The following is a 25,194-nucleotide window of genomic DNA, read 5'->3' on the forward strand; positions in this document are numbered from 1 at the left end:
GTTAGGTCGAGGGGGTGGACGGGGGGCGAGAGGACTCGTCGCGTCGGGGACGCGCAACCGGTCATACAATGAGGACCGGGGAGTTCGCGGGGGGCGCCAGGAAGGAAAGGGGTGGACAGCCGGACAAACAAAACCCTTGCTGCTTCATTTCTGCCCGTCTGGCCAGACACCGACCCTTTATGCCCCGGCGTCGCGGTGCGTCGCGGTGCACCCCCGGCGTCCGTCTTGCACCCTTGCACCCCACCCCTTCGAGGGACCCATTCACCGCGGTTGCACCCTCGGGAGACATCGCGAAATCCCGTCACTTCGGAAATAAATTTGTCTTAAGGGATGCGATAGATCCAGGAAACTGACCAGGGTCGAGTTCCTCGGGAAGGGTCGGAGATACTGCAGATATGTTATCAATTGGAATGATTATTTATGGTGGGAATCTCTAGGAAAATTAAAATTCAGATATTTATGAGTGGGGACTGCACTTGCGGGGGTCGTTCGAGAATTTCGGAGAGCACTGGAAGAAGGGTTAAAGAACGGACGACATAAATTGTCCTAATTGGGGACGTGATCGAGAGGTACATGGGTTTCCTTGGGAACTTTCGAACGACATTTTCCAGATGGGTTGAAGGAGAGAGTTGCGGATGAAGAAAGGCGCGTTGAGAATGGAGCTCAAAGGACTTGAGTCGCGACGACGACCCTACCTCCAGGGGGTCGACGCCGTTGTCGACCCTTGAAGTGGTGGTTGGCGCGCCCGGACGGCGCGACAGGACGCGAAGTTTAGCTTCGGACCTCACGTGTCATGATAATTACTATTTGAGATGATAAGAATTCGCTCTCGGTTGAGCCCTTGTTAATTCGGCTCGAACGGGAGGTATCCTGGATGCGTGGGAGTGCGTTTCTACGCGGAACACCGATTTTCGGAAACCATGGGGTGGAGGGGTCGAGTGATCTTTTCTTTTTTTCTTTTTCATGGGGGTTTCTGTCTCTTTTTTATTTTTTTCATGCGAATAGGACTATTTTTTACGAATCGACCGCCGAGCGGCGTGGTCGTCGCGCGGGGCGGGTCGTATGAAAAATGTATGGGGCCAATGTTTTCTCCATTCTGGACACGAGCCCCATCTCTTCCTTCCACTTGGCACCCTTCATTCTGTATAACGACAACCCTTTCAACCCTCCAGGAGCCATTCTTAAAGCCTTCCATGAACGTACCATTCATGCGTCGCGCCCCATTCATGAGGCGGCGTAGGGGAGATATTCCATGTTCGAAATGAAACATCCTATTTTCTGCTCTAATTTAGACATGTGCCACTCTAGGGCCCCCTCCGGAAAGGGGCACCCCGTAGGAAACGAGATCGATAGTTTACCCTCGGCGTTTACCCTCCCTCTCTATCTCCCTCCCTCTCCGTCTCACCGCCAAAATGTGATATTCTCTTTTTCTTCGATGTTTCAGGTCAGTGGTGCATACTACGTCGGCTTCTGAGACACAACGACACGGCTCGTTGATGTGAGTTGAAGCTACATTTACCTGGACAAGTCGTAGGAATTAAATTTGCGGGGTCGATTAATCCCGGGGTGAGTTGGCCCTCCCCTAAGATGGCGAGAAGGGGTTGCGATCTCGGGGAAATTGGGCCTTCCGATTCTTAACGCTTCGTGGAGAGAATTCTTTCTTCCTTTTTTTTTCCCTTTTTTAATATATTGAGCCGTTAAGGGGGGTACTCTTCGCCGCGTCCGCCACTGGGGCTCCGCACCCCCCAGGAGCGATCGAGCCGTCCCCGCCGCGGCACCGTCGGTCCGTATTAACCGCACGGAGGGTGGTTTCGGATGAACGCTCGGGATATTACTCCCGTTATTGGGCGTGTTAATTGTTTTTCCTCTTAGGCGAATCCATTCGCAAGTCGGGGGCACCGCGACTCGTCCTGCGCCGGCCATTGTTCGGGGGTTGCAGGCCGGGTCGGCGGTGCCCCTCCCCCCCCCCGACCCTCTCACGCATATGCGTAATGCACCCCGCCGGAGGCCGCGCGATTGCGCGACATATTTTTCGGGGGTTGACACTTATTAAATCTCGGACACCTATTAACTTGCCGCGGCCATTGTCGGCTCACTTCCGATTACGATTTCGGGGCGCGGGCTCGTTGCGGTGTATCTTGTATAATTTTACCACGTGCCGACCTGCGGGGGGCGGTATTACGGAAGATTCGAAATCCGAGACTAGAGAAGGAGAGGAGCATTCGCGTCCCGCGGAAAAGTATACCGCGGTTAATAATCCCGCCAAGATGGCGAGTATCATCCCCCGTCGGCCGATTTCCCTCGCGAGATTTCACGGCAATTTTCCCCCGCCGGGTATTGCGACGCTTTCCGGCCCTCCTGGAGTATCTTAGCCACCTCGGAGTCTCGCTCTGTCGCTCCTCCTCGTCCCTCTTCGTCTCTCGCGAGGCCGCTGCATTTTCCCTCCCTTGTACCTTCCTCGAGTCTGTCCGTCCCTCTCGCGCTCCCGCGCCTCCGTCTCGCTTTCTCCTTCTCTCTCCGGCCCCTTCATCCCCTATCAGAGGGCTGCCGGTTGCCGGTTGCCAGCAACACCCCCCAACCCCCGACGCTCACCCAACAGATACAAATACACAAGGACGCGCCGTTTAACGGCGAAACCACCCCCGAGAGTGGCGGGCTCTCTCTCTCTCCCTTTCTCCGTCTCTCTCGGCGGCTTCTCTTCTGCACTTATTTCGCGTTAATTCACCCCTCAAGACCGTTTACTACCCACCCCCTGTCCCGGCATCGCCGACGCCTCTGATCGCTCGGTTGTTCCTCTTTTTTCTCCTCCTTTTATCTTCCCTCCCCCTCGTCCTCTCACGTGCCGGCAGGTCGGCCTCGTTAAGCGCACAAGGGGTGGACTCCCCGGGGAGGGGTTGTAAATTCATTGACTGGCGGAAATACCGCGGGATTTCTTTGCTCCGACTCTTGGCCGCTCCTTGAGGGGTGGGGGCCTCTGCCCCTGCCCCCCATCGTGGCGATTATTTCGGGAGGGCGAAAGGGTCGAGCCATTCAGGGGTGAAGAATCCTTGTCTCTCGTGTCCCCGGAATGACTGCGGAAAGTTGGCTCGATTGACCAGCCAGCTTCCCGGGAGGCCTTTTACCTTTTATTTAAATATTCCAATTTTCCAATTTTTATAATTAAAGTCTCCTCAACATCTCGCGATTCCCTCCAGAAACACGCGGATCGTCGTCTGCGTGAAACTCTGGAATTCAGTCTGAGGCACTGACAAAATGGCTACAGGCTTATTGGAATATTTCCGCGTTAGGCGTACCCTGGGGAGTAGTACATGGACTGAGAATTTTCTCAAACCGACAGGGGGTTGGCCTTGACAGCCAGGAAAATTCAGAGCCTTCCAGAACCTCGAGAGCGTTAAACTGGTCATTCACGGAATTTCTTGATTTCTCCTTAACAGCTCTGGTTTTTCTAGAAGAAGAAAAGAAAATGGCGCAGACAGAACTCAAGATGGCACGCGCGTGTCTACATCACGGTGACATTTCAATAAACGCGTTAATTTCGTTTGCGCCTCAAATTGGATTCCAGGTTCACACGGCCCGGTCCGTCGGCCGGTATCCCCCTGTGGACGTCGGAACCTCCGACCCCCGATAATTCCTCGCAGTTCCAGGGCGAGTCCCAAGGGAGGAAAATTCCTCCGGGGGGGTGGGGGTGGGTGGGTGGCGAATTTCCCCCCGGGTCGCGAAAAGGGGACCCGTGGGCGGAGGCGGGCTTAGGTTTCACGGTAAACAAGCATTACGACATAATTTTCTGTCACAACAATGGCTACCGGTTACAAAGGGTTTAACCGCGAGGCCGCGGCGCTCCCGCGGACAATGAGAGAACGGCCGGCGCTCCGCCATAAATTGATTTGCGGGCCCGCTCCAGGAAAAAGCTCCCCCCCGGAGTCGGGGCCGAGGCCGGGCTTTTGAGCTTATGCGCAAAAATTACGCCTCGCGCAAAAACCACGAACGAAGATTCTATTTATGTTACATAATTACACCACAACCGGGCGAGGTGGCCCGCCTAGGAGAGTCCGAGCATAGAGAGCCCTGGAGGGTTGGGGAGGATTGGGGAGGGTAAGCGGCGCCAAGGTCCGGAATTTCTCCCGCTTTTTCCTCCTTTTCGAGTCGTCCCCGCGGATCCTCTTTTTATCCCTCCCTCCCTGCCCCCTCCGCGTTCTTTCCCCCCTCTTTGACCACCCCCAGCAGCCGGCCACCGCGCCGGCTAATGAATAGAAATAATGCCCCGCGAAATTGTGCTTTTCGGTAGTTTTCAATTAACAGGCCCGCCGGCCGCGCGAATGGGGCTCTAAGTCTTCATTCCGCGGGCGGCCGCGCTTAATTGCGCCCGAGCGCTTATTGCGGCCAAGTCGCCGCGTTATTCCCGCACGCAGTGTCGGGGGGATCTTTCGGTGTACGAATTCTCCGAGGGATCGAACGGTCGTCGAAAACGGGCGAGGGGTTTCCCCCCCACGATGTCTGCGCGCTAAAGAGGGTGCCATCCACCCCACGGGGAAAGCCCCCCCCCCCCCAAGGGTCGCGAGTCCGGTCGCGGTATTTGTCTTCGCCGGGTCATTCCGCGAGATTCCATCCACTCTCGGGCCGAGAGCCCGAATTCCCCCTTTTGGGGTGGCCGAGGTGGCCTCCCGTCGCTCCCCCCCGCCGATCGTCGGGGCGATCCTCCCCCTGTGAGCGGATCCCGGTCCCGCGGGATAAGGGACGTCGCGTCCCGAGGCTCGCCGCGTCGAAATGTAAAAGCCTCCCGACAAATCGGTTTCTATTACCGCCACGCTGCCCCCTGCCCCCCACCTCCCACCCCCCATCCGCCCCCTTTCCCACATCCACCCCGATGGCATTATTTCCTCCGGCGACGCGACCCCATACATCCCGTTTCCCTCGGTGCGGACGGAACGCGGTTGTCAAATTGGAAATCTGGGGGGGGGGGGGGGGAATCTAGCCATGGCGAGGTTTAAGAATAGAGGAACGCATCCTCCGCGACCCCTCGCGGGCGGAAATCGCGACTCACCCTCGCGAGCCGCGTCTACGTACCCGAACGACGGGAGAGGCGAGCGTTGGGGGTGGCGGCGGGAGGCAGGCATCGGGGTCGGCGGTGAGTGGCGAGCGCCAGGAGCGCCATCGCGAATTGGCGGTAGTCGCCCGAAACCCGCATCCCCCTGAAAGACGTTCGCTCCCACATATGAAGGGGGGGGGGCACAATCCCCCCCAGCGTCATTCCGCGCGCGTAACGCGAGTCCTCGTATCTTAATATCGCCTCTAACACCCCCCCCCCACCCACCCTTCCCTTTGCGGGTTGGAAAAAAATGAGTTCCTTGTGTACGCCGCCACCCCGCGGGGAGGGGGGCGCGACGCGCGGAAAGTAAGAGCGAGCTCGCACGTCGAGCGGGCCCCCGGGGGCGGCAGAAGGCGAAGGAGGCCTCCGGGGGGAGGGGGGGGGGTGCAAAAACAGCCGAAAAGAGCCCTCTCGCGAGGGCGCAGTCAGACGGAGAGTCAGACGGGCGGACAGTCATGCGGTCGGACAGTCAGACAGGGTTTGGGGTGCGGGGGGTGGAAAGTGGGTGGAAGGGGGGGGGCGCATGGCCAGACGCGAGAGCGGGAAGGAATGAAAATAATAATAGCCGGCGTGGCCCTGGGCCATGGGTGTCGGGCCGCCGCGGGAAGGAGCGCGCTGAATTTGTCATATGTAAGTCTCCCCCCTGACGGGGAGGACGCGTGGGGGGGCGAAAGGGGGACGCGCTCGGGAAAAGAAGGGTCGCTGGATCGCCGACGGAGCTGGGGGCGAGGGGGCGGTTTTCGGCTCTTTAACCGCGATACCTCCTCCCGGGTATATTGAAACGTACCGTCGCCGAATTTTCACCCCCTGGTTCGCGCCCTTGGCGAGAAAAGGGCTCCCCCCCCCCCCGCGGCATCGCGCATCGCCGAGGAAGGCTTCGAAAAATTGTTTGAAATTGCTTAGAAAAATTTAGCTGCGCTCTTAGATGTTCTTTTTTTATAATATTTATTTTCTTTTCCTTCGATACTTCTCTCTCTCCTCTTCTCGTTGATTCGGCCTCGATCGACGACTCGCAGCGGAGAGGCCGCACGAGGCCGCGTCGAGCGGTACGCATCCGCGGCCTCCACTTGGCGGGGCATCCCCGTGCGCCTGGTCGCTCCGATTCGCCTCCGCAACGTCAACAATTAATCAATAATAAACAGTCGAGGCATACGAGTCAACAAATTATCGCGGGCGCACTATAAATAGGAGCCGCGCGTAAACACACTCGAGAGAGGGACACCGGAGCGGGCGATGCGCGAGCAAAAATAGAGCTAATCGCCGCCGCGGGATTTATTAACTCTATCGCGGACAGCTCGAGGCTCGACTCGCTGGTTAAGCCTGACTTTGGTACTTTTTTTGCATTTTTTTTTTTCCCCCTGTCTCGGTCCTCATTTTTGGCACTTTCTTCTCCACCGCGTGGGGCCTTCCGATTTTTTTGCCGAACGCTGGTCGACGCTTAGGTTTCGAATTTTTCTTCTTATTTTTTTTCCTCTCTCTCTCTATCTCTCTGTCTCACTTTTTCTCCCGTTTCCAGCGCCGGGCTTTGGGCGATTAACATTTCCCCGGGCCCGGTTTCGATTTCGACTTTGTCCAGGACTCGCTCCCGATTGATCAGCGAACAAGTGACATTTTTGTTAATTTACCGGGTATCGACGCGCCGTGGACGCGCGTGTAATCGAAAATACATTACCGGGAAATGCCTCGTCGCGATTGGCATTTTCGTTACACGGCCCACGCCGGACGCCGGATGATTTCATTAACGAGTTATTAATTGGACTTTGATTTTACATTTTCCGGGATCACAAATCACACACGGTGGGATCCTCTCTCTCCCTCTCTCTCTCTCTCTCTATCGCTCCCTCGGCCCCCTGTCGCGCTCTTTGTGCCGGTTCCAACCGAGAAAAATCCATTTGATAACGCTGTAACTGGAAATCCTCTTTGGCGGTGGCGCACTCGATGCCCCGCCCGTGGATCCGCTCACTTAAAAGAGTTAAATACAATTTTATTACCGCGTTACGCTACCGATCGGCCCGAAACTGGAGGTGTGTCGGCCGACGGGAGTTATCGACGTGCCGTGGGATCCCTCGTTATCGCCGATGCTCCGAAACGCCGCGAGTCGATCGACCCTTAGACCGAACCATTTCGAAAACAATTCTTATCGCCTCTTTCTCTCGACCGCGGTCGATCGACTCTTTACCCGCGAATCACGACCGTATCGTGCCTTCTCCAGAGAGGTGGTTTAAAAACTCATTGTTACGGTTAATTCCATTAAAGGACGGTCCTTAACACACTCGCTCGCGGCGAATTTTTTCCGTTTTCAAATGCCGGGGAAAATAATGAAATTCTTAAACTGGTCGCCGGAAACTTGTGTCGTGTACCGCCGTGGACGTGATTCACGTCAGCGGCAATCAGGGATAGAATTTGAAATGACGTGAATTCACGTCGGCGGCAACCAGGAATGGAACTTGAAGAAAACGTGAATTCACGTCGGCGGTCGCAAGTGTGTTAAAGGATTTTATACATCGACTTTTAATTCGATTCCTTTTAGCTGACCGTACCAACTTCTCCTAGGTCGGATCAGCTGTGACAGGGAATTAAGGTAAATCGAGTCGAGCCAAAGTCGGAATTAAGGTGAAGTGAAACCCCCTTCAAATCAGTCGATTCGAATACAACACTTTTTTTTAAGGGCATTAGACAAAACTGTCCAAAACTTTGACACATCACTGCTAATCATCTAAGAATTGTCCTGACACATTGAAAATTTGGATTTTTTTTTTTAATTTTTTAACAGCCCAGACCAGAACCGAAATGGCGTCGAGCTTTCATATTTCGATCAATATACAATTATGGAAGGCTCTGATATGAGAATCGAAAGGGTCAGGACAATTTTACGACAATTTAGAACACTCTGGTAATCGATAACCTCGCATTTTAACGGGATAAAGGCAAAAAAAGTGTTGTATGCGCTTCTATGCTAAAACGATGGGAATACGAGGTCTCGGAGGGAAAATTTAATTGACCTGGAAATCACAGATGACGCAGGGAGTCCCTCTGCAGTCAATTAGGGCCCCAGAAAGCACGAATCCAGAGGATTTCTGGAGTCTTACTTCGATTTCTTTATAATTATTGTACGAAAACGACAGGTGGAGTATGCCATTTGGTACAATGCCCAATATAATTCGACCCAGCTGTCAATATAAAAACGAACGTCGTCAACGTAGGCATTTAGAAAAATCTTCTTTATCGACGTCGATCAAGTTCCTCGACGTGTTTGACATCACCTTAACGATCGTTTCGTTAGCACCGATCGAGAGGCCTCGCTCGGTCGTCGATCGGACTCGCGTCCGACGCGACTTGACCCCAGGATCGGCTATCGGCGGGGCGCGTCGCGACGCCCGCTAATCGGCGGTCCGATAAAATAATTAATTAGCCATCCCCTGAGCGATTGTTTGCGACCCCTCGGCCCGCGCCGGTGGCGTCCGCCCCGTTGCTCCGGGAATCCCTTTGTTGCGCGTCCCGTTGTTTAGCGGGGTAAAAAGGAAGGAGAAAAGGAGAGAGAGAGAGAGAGGATAAAAATGGAAAACGTTACCGGGCGCCGGGACGCCCATACGGGACCGGGATAGGGGCGGTCGCGCCCTGTCGCGCTGTCGCGGCGTCGCGCCGTCGGAACGTCCGCGCGGAAGCGCGCCTCCGGAAGGGACGCGCGCCCGCTCGGCTCGGACAAATGAAGCTGATATGACATAATGATTCGAAGTACCTGCCGCGACTCGGTCGACCGTGCGAGCCGATTGTTTATTGCGTCGGCCAGCCCGCGTTCTTTATTGGATTCTCCCCTTCCCGGGGGCGCGGACGGTGGAGGGTCGAGGATCGATTCGAGGTCGATTCTCGGTTTCGACCGAGGGGGTTTCCGGGTCCGGGGGCCTCGATAACAGGATAACGCGCCCTCCTGCTCGCCGGAATCCGGGCTTAAAGAGTCGACGGCGAAAGGAAATCAATTTCGGGCACTCGGCCGGCCGGAGGGGTAATCGCCGGTGCATACGTGCATCCTCGTTCAAGTGACCCCGAACCCGGTAATTGCGCGGCCTTGACCAATAAGCCCTCGTTACGGCCCCTCGGTGAGCGTAGCTGGTGGGTCGGGAGAGGCGCGTCGTCGCCGTTCCTGGAGTTCCTGGCGCTTCCCTTGGAACCTGGACGGCTAATGGCCTCGATGGTGGATCCAGGAACCCTGGAGCCGCCACCTCCGGATGGTTCGCGGGGGTCGCCAACGGTGTCGATCGGCCGGGGCCGCGGGGGCGGGGTGTCGGTACACACGGGGAAGGTATACGGATCTATTATTCCCAACTTTTGCTTGTTTTTCCCCGGTAAACAACGGGCGCGCTCGCTCGGGCTCGCTACGCCACCTCCGCCCGCCGGGAAGGCGCACCGCCACCCCTCATCAGTCGCCCTACGCGAATATACTATTGTATTGATCTGCGCCTCTTTACGTCGGCCCCCGCGCGAGCCTTTTGTTCCGCGGGGTCTCGTTTTACATTTTCGCCGCTTCCGCGAAACAACTAATGTGCCCCCGAGTGCGTTGACAGGGACTGTCGGCGGCCATTGTCGAGCGGCCGCCCGGCTTACCTCGACTCTCCTGGGCCCGACCCCCCTCGAAGCCTCCCGACGACCGATAAATCCCGACAGTCTTCGTCGGCGACGCCGACAAGGCCCTCGTTTTTCCGCATCTTCGATGCATCGATGCATCTTTCTCGAGATGCAATTATTCCGGGGTGCCCGTCGACCTGCTACCCTGGGGATATCATCCGACATTTCCTTATCTACCTCCTCCAAAGTGGTCGAAAATCCTGGAGGACGTAAACTGTACCGATCGACCGGATCGGCGGAATGCCACGTCCACCTTGCGAGACTTTTTCCATCATGGCCGCCGCCGGAACGGAAGCAACGGCGGAGCTGCAAAAAGGGCCGCGCTAACGAAGTGACCGTCACCAACTTGGCCGCCCGACCTGGGCACCGGCAATAATATTGCCGGACCGGTCGGTAAACTCGTGTTTGCGGAACTCTTTGTCCCAGGAGAGTGTACACACTCCTGCACTCGGCCGCGCCGAAGGATCGGCGCTGCAGCGCGCGGAGCCCTACGGGTCTCGCGCTCCCGTTTCGACCTAAGCTCTTTTTTCCCCCATTTCCTCGCTTTTCTCCCTTTTCGGCGGCTTGTTGTATGCATAACAGCGTTAGGATTCATTAGCAATCAGACGACGGCCCGGATTGTTTACCGGCCCGAGGCCCGCCTCTCTTACCTGATTGCAGTTGCTGCAGGTCCTGCTGCACCCCGTCGACGGCTCCGACTCGTCGGGTTCGAATTTTCGGACGGACCCGTCACCCTCTACGCGTTTCCCTGGATTTCCCGGCAAGGACGCACCTTTAGAGGATTACCTGATTCACCTGGAAGGTGCAGAGCCACCCGGGTTTGGATATACCCTTAGGGACTCTTCGTGGAAGGTCGTCGTCGCGTGCCTCGATGCCCTCCGCGTTCTCGACCTGCGGGTGCGTGCACCTGCGGTCGTCACCTGGTGGAACCTGCCCCGAAGGTGTTCCCCTTCCTGGTCCGGAATATTCCTAAGAGCGAGAGAAGAAGAAGTTGTCCTCGCTTGGACTTGGACTCGGTCGGAATGTCTCATCAGGGATTACTTGAAGTAACGAGTAATTAGAGTTAATTACTCGTTACGAGGTACATCGGGTAGGGTAGTGGTTTTTCGAGAATCAGACGCTTTCGACGTCTCGGGCAAAGGGTTGGCGGAGAGGGGCGGGTAATTTCCGACATTAAAAGTGATATCGGGGCGAAGCGCCGCGGGACAGGGGATGAAACGAGCCGGCCCTGGGGTTGTCGGGGGTGGTAAAGTTGGTGTATAAACAGAAGTTGCCTAAGTACATTAGGAGCCGTAACGGTGGATCGGAGGTGCTCGGCCGACCCGGGGGAGAGGGGGAGCCCACCGCCCCGAGAAAGCAACCCCCGACATTTATTATGCTATATTGTTACAAGGAAATTGCGTTTTTCTAAGTGGCCGCGAGGGGCGCCAAGGGCCAAAGGGGGTGGCCCACCTCGCGGCTAATTCGCGGGCTTCGAGAGGGCCTCGCCAAGGTGGAGGCACCGTCGCGGAATTCCACGCACGAGTCTCCCATCATCCCCCGACGGCCCACCCTCGGCCCTCCCCCGGTCCACCCCCCGCCACGACTTCCACCCCCGAGGCCGGCGCGCCAGCTCTCAGGGGCGACTCTCGGATTCCCTTGAAATTTTGACAATTTTTGTCACCCTCCGGTGTAGATGCGTCCCGGCCACCCCGTTTCTCTCCCTCCCCTGATCGCGCCTTTAAGAGCCACCCCCACGAGTCGAGCCGTCACCGAATAGGGTTAATTCCTGCGGCGCCTCGGCCTTCATTTGCGTATCAACGAATTTAGTCGTGAATCGCATTTTGCATCCGGCATTTCGGGACTTTTCACCCCCTTTCTGCGGAAGAGCTCGGCCGATATTTCGAGCGAAAGGGGTAATTGCCGGGCCTTTTCAGGGCGCCAAGTCGGACCGGTCGCTGCGAATCGAGCGAGAAGGGCCTTTGTCGATTAATATTACCTAGGGGTGGTCCTCCGGTGCCTCGCACCCCCGGGCACTCTGGGGGCACCTCGGCAGCATGTTGCTCGATCGTAAACACTTTACATATTTCCCGGCGTGGGAGCAACCCCTATCGCGCCGATGGTCTACCACCACTGGCGCCTAAACCGTGGCCCGAGCCACCCTCGGACCACCCCGAGTCTACGGGTGCTTCGCAATTAGCTAAAATCGATTGTAACGACGTACCGTGTACCGACTATATATAAGGGCTATACGTAAGGGGGTGGCTTTCCACTCCTCCGGAAACCAGGGCTCGAGCGCCTCGATTTTTCACGATTCTTTGTCTACTTTTCGCGTTATTTTCGCGATATTTCTAATTAAAAAAAGAAAGAAAAAAAAAAGATAATAGCGCAGCTATAAGTCGTCGACTCGGCGGAGAGGAACTAGAGGACCTGAAATTCGAGGGCGTCTCGGGATCCAAGAATCTGGGGATAGTCCGGGGGGAGAGAGGGGAGCTGAAAATGCGCAGCCACCCCCGCGACCGTGATATTAGAGGGGGGCAACCCCTGGCTGTTATATTTGATTGGGCCGTTCGCGTAAGAACGGCCGCAACTTGCCGGGGACCAACCCCTTCGCCCACCCACCCACCACCCACCACCCTCCCGCAGCGAAATGTTGGTTAAATAATATCCGCGCTTCCGAGCGTAATTATCTCGCTCTCAGATTTTCTGGAGGGCGCCTAGATAGTGGAGGCGTCCTCCAGGGCGAGGGCCAAATTGAAGTCAACCCTTGGTCGGGCTCCTAAGAATTCGAGATTACCGCGACGCGCTATTGGAAAGTACCCTTTGGAAAAGGGTGGAGGGTAAGAAAATCCCGGCAAGTCGTCCTTTATTTGCCGTGGTCGCCGTTTCCTTCGCCTTCGCGAGTAAGGCCGAGAAGAGTGCTCAATTTGGCCGCCCTCGGCCGTTCGGGGAAAAAGTTGCGGCGAAACATCGCAAAGGGTTGCTATATAGCATGAATTATTCATCCCCCGGGGAAGGGTATTAGCACGAGCCGAACATGTAAATGAAGCGATAAATTTAGCATGGACAGGCAGCGCGGCGACCGGTACCGCCAATTTGCCAGAGATCGGCTCCACCGGCGTTTCCTTTGCGGGTGGATGAAGACATCGCCGGCTAATTGGCTCCTCTTCGTCGTCTTCGTCCTCTACCTCGGTTTCTTCTTCCCCTTATCCGCCGATCGGGGGAAAAGAGCGAGAAAACTCGGCCCCGGCGATGTCGCGCGTATCGGCGAGTTCCCTTTTTTAGGGGAGGTCGCAATTATTTTTCCCCTCCGTCTCCCCCCCTATTTCCCCACTCCTCCCGGCGCAATTCCGCCGAATTTCGGCCATAAGGCTTATCCCCGACGAAGATCGGCGACCATTGCCTCTTTTCGAGGCCCCGCACCCCCTCTCGCCCTCCGCAACTGCCACCAGTAAAGGTTAATGGCGGCGCGTTGCGGTTTTAACTTTTACGAGGAAATTACGAGTTGGCCCAACTATTTTTACGACAGTTGTTTCAATTATTTCGCCAATTTGCAATTAAGAGCCGACCCCGGGGTAGGGGCGGCGTCGGCGCGGCGGGCCCGGACGGGGGTGTTGCAAGGGTTGCGCGGCTTCGGCACTTTTTACGAGGCCGATCGTTCCGCGATTAGCCAATTAAAACCGTGAATCTGCGGGGAGAGAGAGAGAGGGGCGGGAGAGGGTGCGACATCTGCCCCGGGTTATCAGCCCTTAAAGATATATTTATTAATACTTTTTTTCGAGGAGTTAACCCTCGTTTTAGATACTGCCAGGCGCCGCGTCGGGCGTGATCCGTGTTCTTGGGGTGGTAACGAATGCTCGGGGTGGATGAGAAAGATATAATCGACGATCGCCAATTAGGACGCCTCGCGATTAGGGAGGCCGCGAGTTATCGGTCGATAAGGGTGGCCGCGAAGAAGCGAAGAAGCGAACTCGAAGAGGAGGCTCGGGGGTGAATTCGTGGCCGCCTAAGGGTGGTCGGGGCTTCGAGGGTTGGGTGGAGCAGCCAGTGGCGCGGGATAACGGCGAGTCTAGTGTTTATTTGATGGCCCGTAATCACGCCATTTTGTCATCAACCGGGTAGGCCTTCTTCCAGAGGGTGGAATCGGCGACGCGCAACCCCTGCAACGATCCGCCCTGGACGCGGTTGCAACCCTCCCGAGATCGCCTCCGAAAGATGTTGCACACTTTAATTCGAGGCCAACGAGGCCAATTTCGAGCAACGCGGGTAATTGATATTAATTAAAAATGAAATTAATTGAGAAAATAACAGTTAAGTCCACACGGGGTGGCTGCAGGGAATGGAGACCCTTGTGTGGACTGCCACGTGCTCATTAAATGATTAACGAGTGGTATTACCGTAGGCGGGATTATTTCCGGAAATTTTGCGGAAACGATCCGCACTCGCCCCCAGTCGATCGGCAACAAACGGGGGAGGTTTCGACCCGTTGCACCGCGGCGAGTTTCATCGTTCCGGGTTTCTATCGGATTTCCAACCCCTCCTCGGGCTCCCCTCGGATCGGGGAACGGAGGGGGAGCCGAGGGTGCGCCGGCGAAACTTAAACTCGAGGCAAAACTTCGGTGCCGGAACTCGTCCAAGAACGTGGAACCGGAACCGAGCGGAACCGACGGGACGGGACGGAACGAGACCAGACGGGACGAGGTTACTCGCTGATCCGTATCGCCTAAAAGAGGTTCGGCAATAGCGTTTAGTTTGCGAGTCGCTCGCCAGGGAGGAGGTAGAGACCCAGGGGGAGAAAAAGAGTCTCCATTAAGCCGAGCAATCAGCGCGGCGGAGAACGCGACCCTCGGCCTCCGTTGCCGGATTCCCTCGGTAACTCGGCGAGATATCGAAAAGTGGCCCGGACAAAAGTCACTCGTCGCATTCTAATGGGCAACTTTTGTACGGGACATTTTTTTCTAACTAGTCCGGGAGAGGGGGTAGATCGCTCTAAGCGGTGCCGCTCCGTAGGGGGTCGCGCGGCAGGGTGTCGCTCGTCGACGCCGGGGAGGCCTCCAGAAACCGCGCGGAGGGATCGAAGCGGAAGCCTCGGGACGAGACGAGGCAGATTGGAACGAGCCCAGACGAGAGGCCGAAGGGTTCCTCGGTCGCTGATCCGTATCGCGTAAAAGAGTTTCGGCAACGGTGGCCGTTCCCGGGCCGGCCGAAAGGAAGGGCCAGAAAGGGCTCCATTAAGCCGGGTAACGAGGGCCTCCCGGATGGCGCGGAACTCGCGAGACCCGCTCGGGGTTCCCGGGACTCACCGGGAGTTCCCATTATTTCCCCCGAAAGAGTTCGATTTCCCCCGAAGGGAAGTTCCGAGGGCCGGAAGTGCATCCAACTCCGAAGCCCCGAGGGCGTATGGAACTACGTTCCGCGAATCGACGTAAGACAAGAAAAAATGATCCATCGGAAAGTTCCAGTCCGTCACTTCCGGGATGGGGCGCGAAGACGGGTGGTGGGGCGAGGGGGGGTACACCCCCAGACGCCTTCGACCCCCGACCTCCCGCAAAGACCAAACCGCAGCAACGGAACTCGGTCCACCGCTCGAGCCACCTACCCCGCAGTGACCAAAATTTATATACAAAGTATCTTTGCTGTCCAGTTGCCGTTGGCGAATAAGTAAAACGGTAAACCTGGTGGATTTGGGCCGAGGGGTGGAAAGGGGAGTGCCGAAGGCAGGAGGGCCGCGCTGCGGTTTCGCCTCGTAAATTTCGCCCTAGGAATTTGTGGCATTTTTCTGGACCCTCCTTCGGTGCCGTTCTTTCGTCGCCTCCCCCCGCGCGCCGCATCGGAACTTTCCCGGGGTGCGGTTAATATTTATCGGCCGCCCCTTCGCGCGAACCCTTCCGCCACCCTTCCGGGTGACACCCCATGTCTCTCTCTCTCTCTTTCGCCCTCGTGAAACCTCGATTATGCACTTAATTATTTCTCAAGCGGCATCGAATCGCGACCGGCTACCATGGAAATCGCGGCGCGTCCACGCGGCCTTTCGATCCACCCTCGCGGGGGTGAAGAGGGGGGCGAACACCCCCCGCGATCGCCCACCCCTTCGCGTTCGAGCCGTCCATTAGATGCGGTAAACACGGAATCTTGCCATTCACCGGTTGCCGCTAATGCACTCGGTCGTTGCCGCAGGGCGCGGTTAGGACGCGGATTCCGCTCGCGGAAGGAGATCGGACCGGAAGTCCCGCGGAAACGCGCGGCGGTATTTAGCGTCCGGGAAGCCGCCAGTGTTTGTAATTGGCACAGTTTGGAGGGGGCGGGAGGGAGGCGATTGTGTGTACCCCGCAGATTTGGGGGGGCGTAGGGCGCAACTTTTGTCGGGGCCGCGGCCGTTCCGCCGCGGCTCCCCCGGGACATTTCCTATCCCGGCCGCTAAACGCCCCGCGCCAGATGGCGCTCTCGGCGTATCGCGGTCGTTACTACAATCGGATATTCGCCTCGGGGCTGATCTCCGAATAATAACGCAGGCGCCTCCGAGATTTAGGCCTCGCGTTTTCCGCAACTCCTTGTTTCTTATTTCTTAGTTTTTCTTTTTTCTCTCTCTCTCTCTCTCCTTTTATTCCTTGGTTTATCGCCCGCCGTCGCGCGTGCACACGGGGACAATGGCGACGCGCCTCGTCGCGATCGCCGACTTTTTCTCTCGAGGTGGACGCGCGATTGTTGTCTGCGGTACGGTGACTAATTCTCGATTTCATTGACAGTCGCGACGCGACTCCTCGCGCCGGATAAGCGCCGGGAAAGGGAGGAAAGGGGGTAATCGGGAAACAAGGAGAGAAGGACACGCGCCTCCGACTTTGACGTCATGCCCGACGCTCAGGGGCGCTCCCGTCATTTCGTATTCCGCCGCGAGCTGGCCCACTTATTTCAAGATCAAGTGCCGCCCCCCCCTCCGCGGACTTAGCCCCGCCGATGACACCCGGTATATTTCATTTTTAAACAACAAAAATATGCTAATGCCCGCCCCCCGAGCCGCGCTATCGGCGCGCTCCTGTATATGAAATAATAAATAATCGCGTAAGCCCACCTCGGCTCGTTCCCACGTCGGCTTTTCCGCGGACCGGAAAAGTCCCCCCCCTTATCATAGGGGGCTACTCCGTCTTTCTTATTCTCCTTCATGCCGGGGACTATTTTTCTTATTTTCCCCGTCTCCTTTTTCCTACTTTCGGTGCGTCGAGTTCTCCAAGTACTTCCGATTATTCCTTTTAATTCGAGTCATGGCTCGAAGGATTTAGGCGGTCCTTGATTTTATGCGTTTCCGTTTTTTTCCCCCGCACACTCGCCCTGGGGAAATTCGGTTCTCCGAGGGCCCCGCCGGGGCGGAAGTCCAAGGCGGAGAGTCGCGCGGAATTGATATTCCGCGCGGAATTCGACGGTGCGAAATCAAATCCCTCGGACGGGTTTACAACGTGGGGTAGGGGTAGGGGGGGGGGAAGTTCCGGTTGATTGACGCTGATTCGACGGGTCGGCCTCCTGGAGGGATATTCGTTCTGATCAGCGGACCTCTTCAAATATGCGCCCCGACGCCGGTTTCCGGTTTATTCGGACGCCTGGTCCTCGGGGCGGGATTTTTAAATACGCGGAAAAGGAGGCACTCGTGCGCGAGGATTTCCCGGTTTACTTGGGGGAGGGCACCGGGAGGAATTGCAATTGATTATCATTAATATTTCCCCAAAGTCGATTTGCGTTCCGCGAAATGATCCAAGTGAAGTAAAAATTTTCTACATCCGGTCGAGGGAAGGGTCTGGAAACGTCGATTTAATCTGCCGGAAATCCTGTTTGGCAATCGTTGCATGGCTGGGTATCGGGAATAAAGAAGGGAAAAAAAATGAAAAATGGCCGACCCTCGGAAATCGATCGATTCCCCGAAGACGGAGTCCGCGCGATTCCTCGGCCACGTGTCGTGGGATCGAATGTCTCCTAACTCCGATTTCGAAATCGGGCCGACGAGGCGAAAAATGACGCGGCCCCTCTTCCGCTGTCGCGGGTTTTCCCACGACGGCCGAGCCCCCTGCCCAACCCCCCGCCCGACTCGTTCCCATTGATTTTGCGCCCGAAGGTGGGCGAGAGTAAATGCGAGCAGGCCCGACTTCCGAGGGAAAGTATCGAGGCATAACCGAATCCCGGGGGGTGAAATCGTTTGTCAGGGCGCGTTCTGGCCGAAAAGAGCGTCCAATATGGGCACAGGGGGGTGGAAAGTTTCGGCGACGCCGGCCACCCCCCTGTAGGTCGCGCCCGTCGTCGCGGCACGTGAGACCATAAGAACGCAAAAATAATAGGTTTCTCGCTTCCTCCTTGGGGGNGCCGGCCGAATAAAAATGGGGTGTTTATAAGCGAGTATCCAATGTATCACGCTATATTTACATATAACCCCGCGTTTACAGTCGCCCTGTATAAGAGCCACCCCCCTCCGAGGTGGATGCATACAGCCGATATAATAAAAATTAAATATGATATTTCACCCGAGCCCGCGACCATGGCCGCATAAATATGGAGCCCTCCCCCCCGACTTCCTCCAGACACCCCCTTCGAGTTTCATCCCCCTCGTTTCGCACAGACCACCCCCCGAGTGTCGATCAGCGAATCTTCGCCCATCCGGCATTGAAGTGCGCGAAGAATCTGGAAATGTGGAATTGAAAATAGGGGCTGACGCCAGTGCTTCCTTCCATCCCCTCTGACAGGGTGGCACGCCGATTTAACGCCCGTTAAGAGGCCGCTCGCTAAACGCGCGCTCGTCAAGGATTAAATCAAGATTAACAGCAAGATTACCGGACTACTCGCTGCTCGGGTTATTCCCTGGGCCAACCCCCCGCCGTTTACCCCCGAAGTTTTCCCGGATCGTGACTGCCTGGCGTTACTACTCTTAACTAAATTACGTTAATCTCCGTAATACCCGGAGAGCTCGGAGGGACGTTGGCGCGATTGTCACCGATAATTCAGACCCGCCGAGGGATGCTTCTTTGCCGCGCGAGAAAGGCGCCTCCAGGTTTCCCGGGGGGTGGTGCCACCCCCGGCGGGAGTGGCGACGGTTGCCTAACGGCGGCACCTGCATTTTTCGAAAATGACCATCTATCTCCGTATTTTCTCTGGACCTTTTCTTTTCTTTTTTTCTCTTCGTTTTTCCTTAGAGAGGGTATTTATTTACGTGAATTTGGAAACTCCGGGAAATTGCTTGGCAGGAGGGGGAGGGGAAACGCCCGAATCTTATTTTTAGCGATTCTCGGGATGCTGGGGCCTCTTTGTTTGGACAGGTGCTCCTCGGCGCGGTGATGTCACGAAATTTCGGATAAGGCCTTTCCTATCCTCGAGACCTCGGCTAGAGCGGCGATAACCGCGCGGGATTTTGCTTTCGCGAGGTGACGCGAAATCTTTGCGGAATTTTTCCCGCTCCGTCGGTCGGCCGGCACCTCGGACGGTCGAGCGGACGTCTTTTTACGCGGAATTCCTCCTTTCGAGCGAGGTCGGTCCGAGGATTGTTTAGCACCGAGTCGTGTAAATAATTTAGTATCTTATCTGGCAGTAAACACGGACAAACGTAGCCCATCGGCGTAGACTTCGATTCGCGGACCCTGATGTGAGACTCCTGAAACCATGAAGAAATTCCTCTCGCGTGGTTTAAATTTATTTATATATATGTTACAGTGAAACACCGAAATCTGAGGAATGTCGACTTTCGCCGGTGAATGTCAACATTCACATAGTCGCTTCGTGTATGTCCGAAATATTTGCTAAATACCCTTATTTCTGACTTACACCGGTAAATGTTGGCATTCACCGGTGTGTGATTGTCGACACACACTGGAGAGGGTCCGAATGTACAACAATGTAATGAAATATTCGATCTTTCACCGACGTATTTGGTATCTGTTGACATTCACCGGTGAAAGTCGACATTCTCCAATTTCCGTCATTCACGGTAACATATATATATATATTTATTAGTTATACTTTTAGTAATGGCATCTAGAAGCGATCACCGAGCCCGCCGTTCGTCACTCTTGTCCGACTCGGCCCTGAAGAGGCGAGGAAAAATTAGAGGCCGGATTTTCCATCTCGACCGGCACATCCGGCGAAACGTAGCAAAACAATTCCCTCTAAAGTAAACACACGCATCCGGTTTACTTGTGAATAAACAACATATTTATTTTTAGACCCTCCCGGCGGCGGACTCGGCTCGGAGCTCGCTCCGTATGTTGGCACCTCGTCGACGCTCCGAATTACCATTTCGCGCCTGTCGTGACCTCCAAGGGGTTCCTCGAGCCCGTGTAAACGAGAATTCCCACCAGATCCAAGGATCGTTCCTCCGTTTCGCCGGTTTCCATTCATCTCCCGCGGATAAGGACGTCCAAAGGGTTCCACGAAGTCGCGTAATCGGGGATTCCCTGCAGACTCGCCCGGTCGGCGGTCACCTCGTCGCCGAGGATCGTTCCCTCCGTTTCGCCTATTTCTATTTATCGTCCGCCTCGATAACGTCCCGGGTCGGGGCAAACACCTACGAGTAGCCGGCAAACAGGCCTCTCGTCGAGGTTGCGCTCCTCGAGGTCGGCCCAGAGAGAATCGAGCGAGCCGAGATAGGTATAACCCACGCCGCGTGTACGATGTATGTACAACAGGCCATGTATGCAGGAAGAACCACCGAGGAGCGCGATTCGATCGACAAAAAATTATTTACGTCCCTGACGTCACCCGCGGCGTGTCCCTCCTCACGTCGGACGTCGCCGTCCACGTGTGCGCCTCGCCGACTTATTGTTTATCGAGACGTTTACGCTCGCTTTCCTCCGAGAGCGGTATCTGTAAACGTACCTCCGCAAACAGCTCTCCGCCCCGGCGATTGCGGCACCGCAGCTGCGAGGCCTTTTGAGGTTAGGTCGCGCCCGAGTGAGAGAGTCGGTCGAGTCTCGTCGTCTCATTTCGTTAGAGAGAAATATTGTTCACAGGTAGACTAACCTCGAGGGTGTCGGCTTGAATGAGAAAGAGGTATCGTGCGAGTCGTCGAGGATAGCGTGATAAGCCGATAAGACATCGGGGGGGGGGGGGGGGATCCACAACGGCCTAATTTCTGACGAGATAAGTCGTCGAAACCGGAGGAGCCACCCCTCGCGACGCCACGTTTTATCGGCGGCTCCGCCCCGAGTCTCGGCTCGAGATTTATCGCAAAATTCGATAGATATTGCCAATTACGACCCCCCGGGCCCGAGGAGGGGGGGGGAGGAGGAGGAGGAGGAGGAGAGGAGGAGCGACGGCGGCGGCTTCCGACTGCCGCGGGAATTTTAAATGCGCCTTTATGTACGCAGCCGACGTGACGCCTCGCGCAAATCCGCCCCTGAAATATGATTGCCCCCCTACCTCCCTGCGGGGGGGGGAGGAGGTGTCGTGTTTGTCTTTGCGATACCCCGGAATACCGAAAGACCCCCGGGAAGATAGTTGCCCCCGTTCCCCCATGGAACCGTGGGACGTGGAACGCTCCGGCGCCGAGTCGCGATTTTTCCCCACGTCTTTCCGGCGCGGGGGCGGGTATTAAAAAGAATTTCCTCTAAGGGGGGGGGGGGGGAAGAAGGGACTCGAGTCTTCCATTGTTCTCGCCTAGAGGGAAACCCGGCGAGAAAATCGCGGATGCATCTCGATGCGACCGGATTAGCATAGAAAGCGCGGCGAGTGACGTGCCCGTCCGCCCACGTGGCCGATCAGCTGATCGCCGATCGGGCCCTCCCGCCTTTATAATTCCGAGGTCGTCGATTGTTGCTAAATCCCTTGTAATTTTCCCTTTTTGCGGCTTTCCTCGGTACCCTATCCCGATTTCGGAGTGGGCTCCCCCTTATCCGGCCCGTTATCACTCGCTCCTGCCATTTGCTTTCCCCGCGGCCGACGAAACCCCGGCCGCGGCCGCGTTCCCGCGGAACGCGCGGCGCACGCAATGTCGTGACAATTAGTGTCGCGCGAAAATAATTTAACACAGCCATCAACCGAGCACGGGGAACACGCGATCGGCAATCGGCGGCCATAAAGCCCGATTCGTATGGAGCCTCCGGCCAGGGACTCAGATAACCCTTCCCCTCCCCCCCCCCCGACCCCTTTTAACCCTGTGTCATCCCCCCCTTAAGTAACTCTAACTACCTTAGACCAGAGATGCTCCAAGCGGTCTATTTTTACGACACGCCTGCGAACGCAAGGAGGTCGACTCGATTTTCTCGTTTCCTATCTACTTATTTCTTACTTTTTTTCCTTCTTTCTTTTTTCTTTTTTTTTGCCGACGGAGATCACGACGCGGGATTTTAGAGCGACCTCGTGGAACGTCTCTTATACCTAGACCGCCCACGCGGAGAGGAGTTAACGCGGTGTCGGGTTAGTCTTTATAGGTATTGCGGAGATATCGTAACGAGGGCTTGTCGAGTACGAGTAACGGCGATTAGGTCGACCTCCTCGAGGTAAGATCCTTCGGGAGAGGATTCAAGGACTCGCTGAAATTCCATTAATCACTCCACTGTAAGGAATGTCGTCGTTTCCTGCTCCTTGCGTGGGGAGGGGGGGAATAAAAATTCCCCGCGGAATTAAAAAGCCGTACAGGGAGAACAATACGAGGAAACCGGCGAGGGATGCGGCCCCGGGTGGGGTAGGCACCGCTCGAAGACGAAGTGCTCTCATTATACATCCGGTGATTTATGTGCGTGCCACCTTGCCGGAGAGAATCCGGGTTAGAGGTAAAGTTAAAAGAAAAATAAGGCTTACGGGGTGCAAAGTCGGGAAGAACGGCTCGCCGAAGCGCGGCGAATGTATTATGAAAAATTCCGAGGAGGTACCCCGGGCGCCCCGGGGAAGTTCGCCGAGGAGAGGGAGAACTACCCCCACCTTGCTTGAGACATCGACGCGAGAATTTGTACATATATATATATATACGTATGTTTATTGATTATGACTATTTTATTATGCATTTTTCTTATCACTCTCATAGGTGGAAGAGGCTCCGAGGATGGGTCCAGGGATCGCGGTTCCAGGGACCTCTAGCTCCTATTAAATGTCGCCACTCGTCGGTTTCGCGAGGCTCCCATTAGGGCCCGATTATATTTATGCATCGTGGCCATAAGCGCGCCCGGGAATCGACCTCGCGGAGTCGAACGTTGAACCGCGGCCGGAAATAAAGCAAAACGCGGTATAAGTTACGCGGAAGCGCGTATAGTTATGCGCGGACGGGACGCGGAATCGCGCCCGAACGGGACCTCGACCTCCACCGTGGTGGACATGGACTTAAGATACATAGACCAGGTACGCGGAATCGACCGAGAGAGAGAGAGAGAGAAACTGTCCCCTCCGTTCTCCCTCCGTCCATAACCTGTACAAGGACGGGAAGAGAACGATCCTCCAGGATCCATGCCTCCCGCGTCCACCCTCGAGCCCTCCCCCCCGAAAAAATGGGGATCCCCGAAGACAGGGATCGAATTCCATGGGTTCCTCCTCTAATTTTCGATCTTTCTCTTTTTCTTCCTTCCAGGGCCACATCGGTGAGAACCCGTTCGACAACGGTTCCTGGGTGAAGGACCACTTTCAACCGGCGACGGTCCCCTGGCAGCTCAATCCACGCGGCCACGGACGCCTCAGTGTGAGTACGCCTTTAATGAGCCGTTTTAAGGGAGCTTGAAAAAACTAAGGGGTGGGAGGGAAGGAACAAAAGAAAAAGAATTGGAAAAAAAGGAACTCTTTTCGCACTTTTTCACGCCCTTTGGGGGCGCACCGCGCATCCGCGTTCTATCTCCCGCGGTCGGTGGCGCCCTCTGCGGTAGCCGCGCGGTACGACCCGCGCGGCGGTTTGCGGAATCGAGGACCGACAGGGGGTGGGAAACGTTGAACGGCAGCCCGCGACAGCGGAATAAACTGGGGCCAACGAGGTGCGTGAAATCGGGGGGGGGGGGAGGTGCCCGAGGGTGCGTACGACCCCACTGGCCCCATTCGCGGTCAATTAGGCCGCCGATTATCCGCCACCCCTCGCGGAGAAAAAATCCACCCCCGTGTCGAGCCCGACCCGACCGGGTTTAGGATTTCCCGGGTAGACTTCGCGCCTCCCTAGATATACATGTCGCGTTTCTTGAGGAGAAACCGGGACGTTTTTTCCTCCATAGTGGCCGCAAATTGCCACCCCCACTGTGGTGTCCGAATAAATCAGCGCAACAATAATGGCGGACGCCTGGAAAAGCGCCACCCCTGGGTCGGCCGAAATTTGTAATTCCGCCCGGTAAGAATAAGGGGCCTCCGGGGAAGGGAAAAGAAATCCGGCCGCTCATTGTGCGACTTGGGGGCAAAAATACTCCGGAACCAGAACCGGGAACCACCCCCTCCTGGGACCCGAGTGTCGCTACTTCTTCCAGTTTCTTTTCCCCTCCACCCTGTATTTATAACGCGCTTTGTTTTCCCGGGGTTGTAAGTCACTCGGGATTCGGCGCGTCCTCCTCGATGTACTCTGAGAAGTACTTGAGAGTTTTCGGGGTGGTAAAGTTGGTTTTTGAAAAATCGAACCTTTCGAGGGATGGCTGGCTGATTGGCTTTTTTCGGCAGGTTTTTAGCTGTCGCCAGGTTAGGGCCATATCGCTCAGGTACGGAGTTGAATTAATTCCGGTAATTTTTAGAGTCGGGGGTGCGAGGAAAGGGCATTTTCGGCACGGGTGGAGTGGAAGGGAAGACCTCGCGAATCTGTAAATCGTGGAGGAGTCGCCGGGGGAAGGTAATCTCGCCGAGGAACCGCGGGCATAATTAATGGCCGCGACGCTAATCATTTCGCTAATTACCCGGGGCTCTTTTTCGAAAGGGGTTGCGGCCGTCAACTCGGCCGCCCCGGGATTTATGGAATCGCCTAGGAGAGAGACTTTTTCGCGAGAGAACCGGGCTAATTAATTGTCCTCCTAGGCGAGCGTTAATCACGGGGCCGATTGCGAAGCCGCTCTCTTTCCGGGCGCCATTTTTTCATCCAGGCGTCGAGGGGTCGAGAGAGAGGGATCGATTAGTTCGATCGAGTCCTTCTCTCAGTTTTTCCTTTAGGGTGTTTTCCTTCTCAGCCGAGAAAAATAAAAATCCCAGGGGCGAGGGGCTCCAGCTAATCGAGGCCCCGAATTAGCAGTCAGCCGGCACGATCGTCGCGACTCTGTAAATGGGTAACAATGTTAAGTAATTAGGTAAAAAGTTCCGTAATCAAGAAGCAGATCTTCCGCTGGTCTCCCCGAGAAAATCCACCCCCCCCAAGGGGTGGTACTCGGAGGCCTCGCCCTTCTTCGTATTAAAATAGTCGCGCTAGAAGAGAGTGCGTTGCGCCCTGCATACCTTAAAACCCAAGGGTTGCAGGGGGTGGTAAAAGCGGGAGCGAGAAGGGGCGGCTCTGATTTTTCCCGCGACTCTTATTACTTTACCCGGCTTGAAAATTCAGGAGGGTTGGGAGTCCCTCGAAACTTTGCGACCCGCGACCACCTCTCGCTATCCGTCTT

At 56.0% G+C, this 25,194-nt stretch overlaps 1 protein-coding gene across 16 annotated transcripts in view; it reads left to right on the forward strand.

Moving 5' to 3' along the window:
- Positions 1-25,194, forward strand: part of LOC105696680 (forkhead box protein P1) — a 149,733-nt gene that overhangs the window by 43,280 nt on the left and 81,259 nt on the right. For 13 of the 16 annotated variants that reach the window (XM_012419336.1, XM_012419338.1, XM_012419330.1 and 10 more), the window contains exon 2: positions 23,217-23,324. In XM_012419336.1, coding sequence (XP_012274759.1) covers positions 23,217-23,324 — 108 coding nt within the window. Of the gene's footprint in view, positions 1-1,444; positions 1,499-23,216; positions 23,325-25,194 lie in introns of all 16 variants that reach the window. The other 3 variants (XM_012419340.1, XM_012419339.1, XM_012419342.1) reach the window with 2 other exon arrangements.

This window comes from Orussus abietinus, unplaced genomic scaffold (genome assembly GCF_000612105.2).
Source record: "Orussus abietinus isolate OABI.00-Male unplaced genomic scaffold, Oabi_2.0 scaffold23, whole genome shotgun sequence".
Lineage (NCBI taxonomy): Eukaryota > Metazoa > Arthropoda > Insecta > Hymenoptera > Orussidae > Orussus > Orussus abietinus.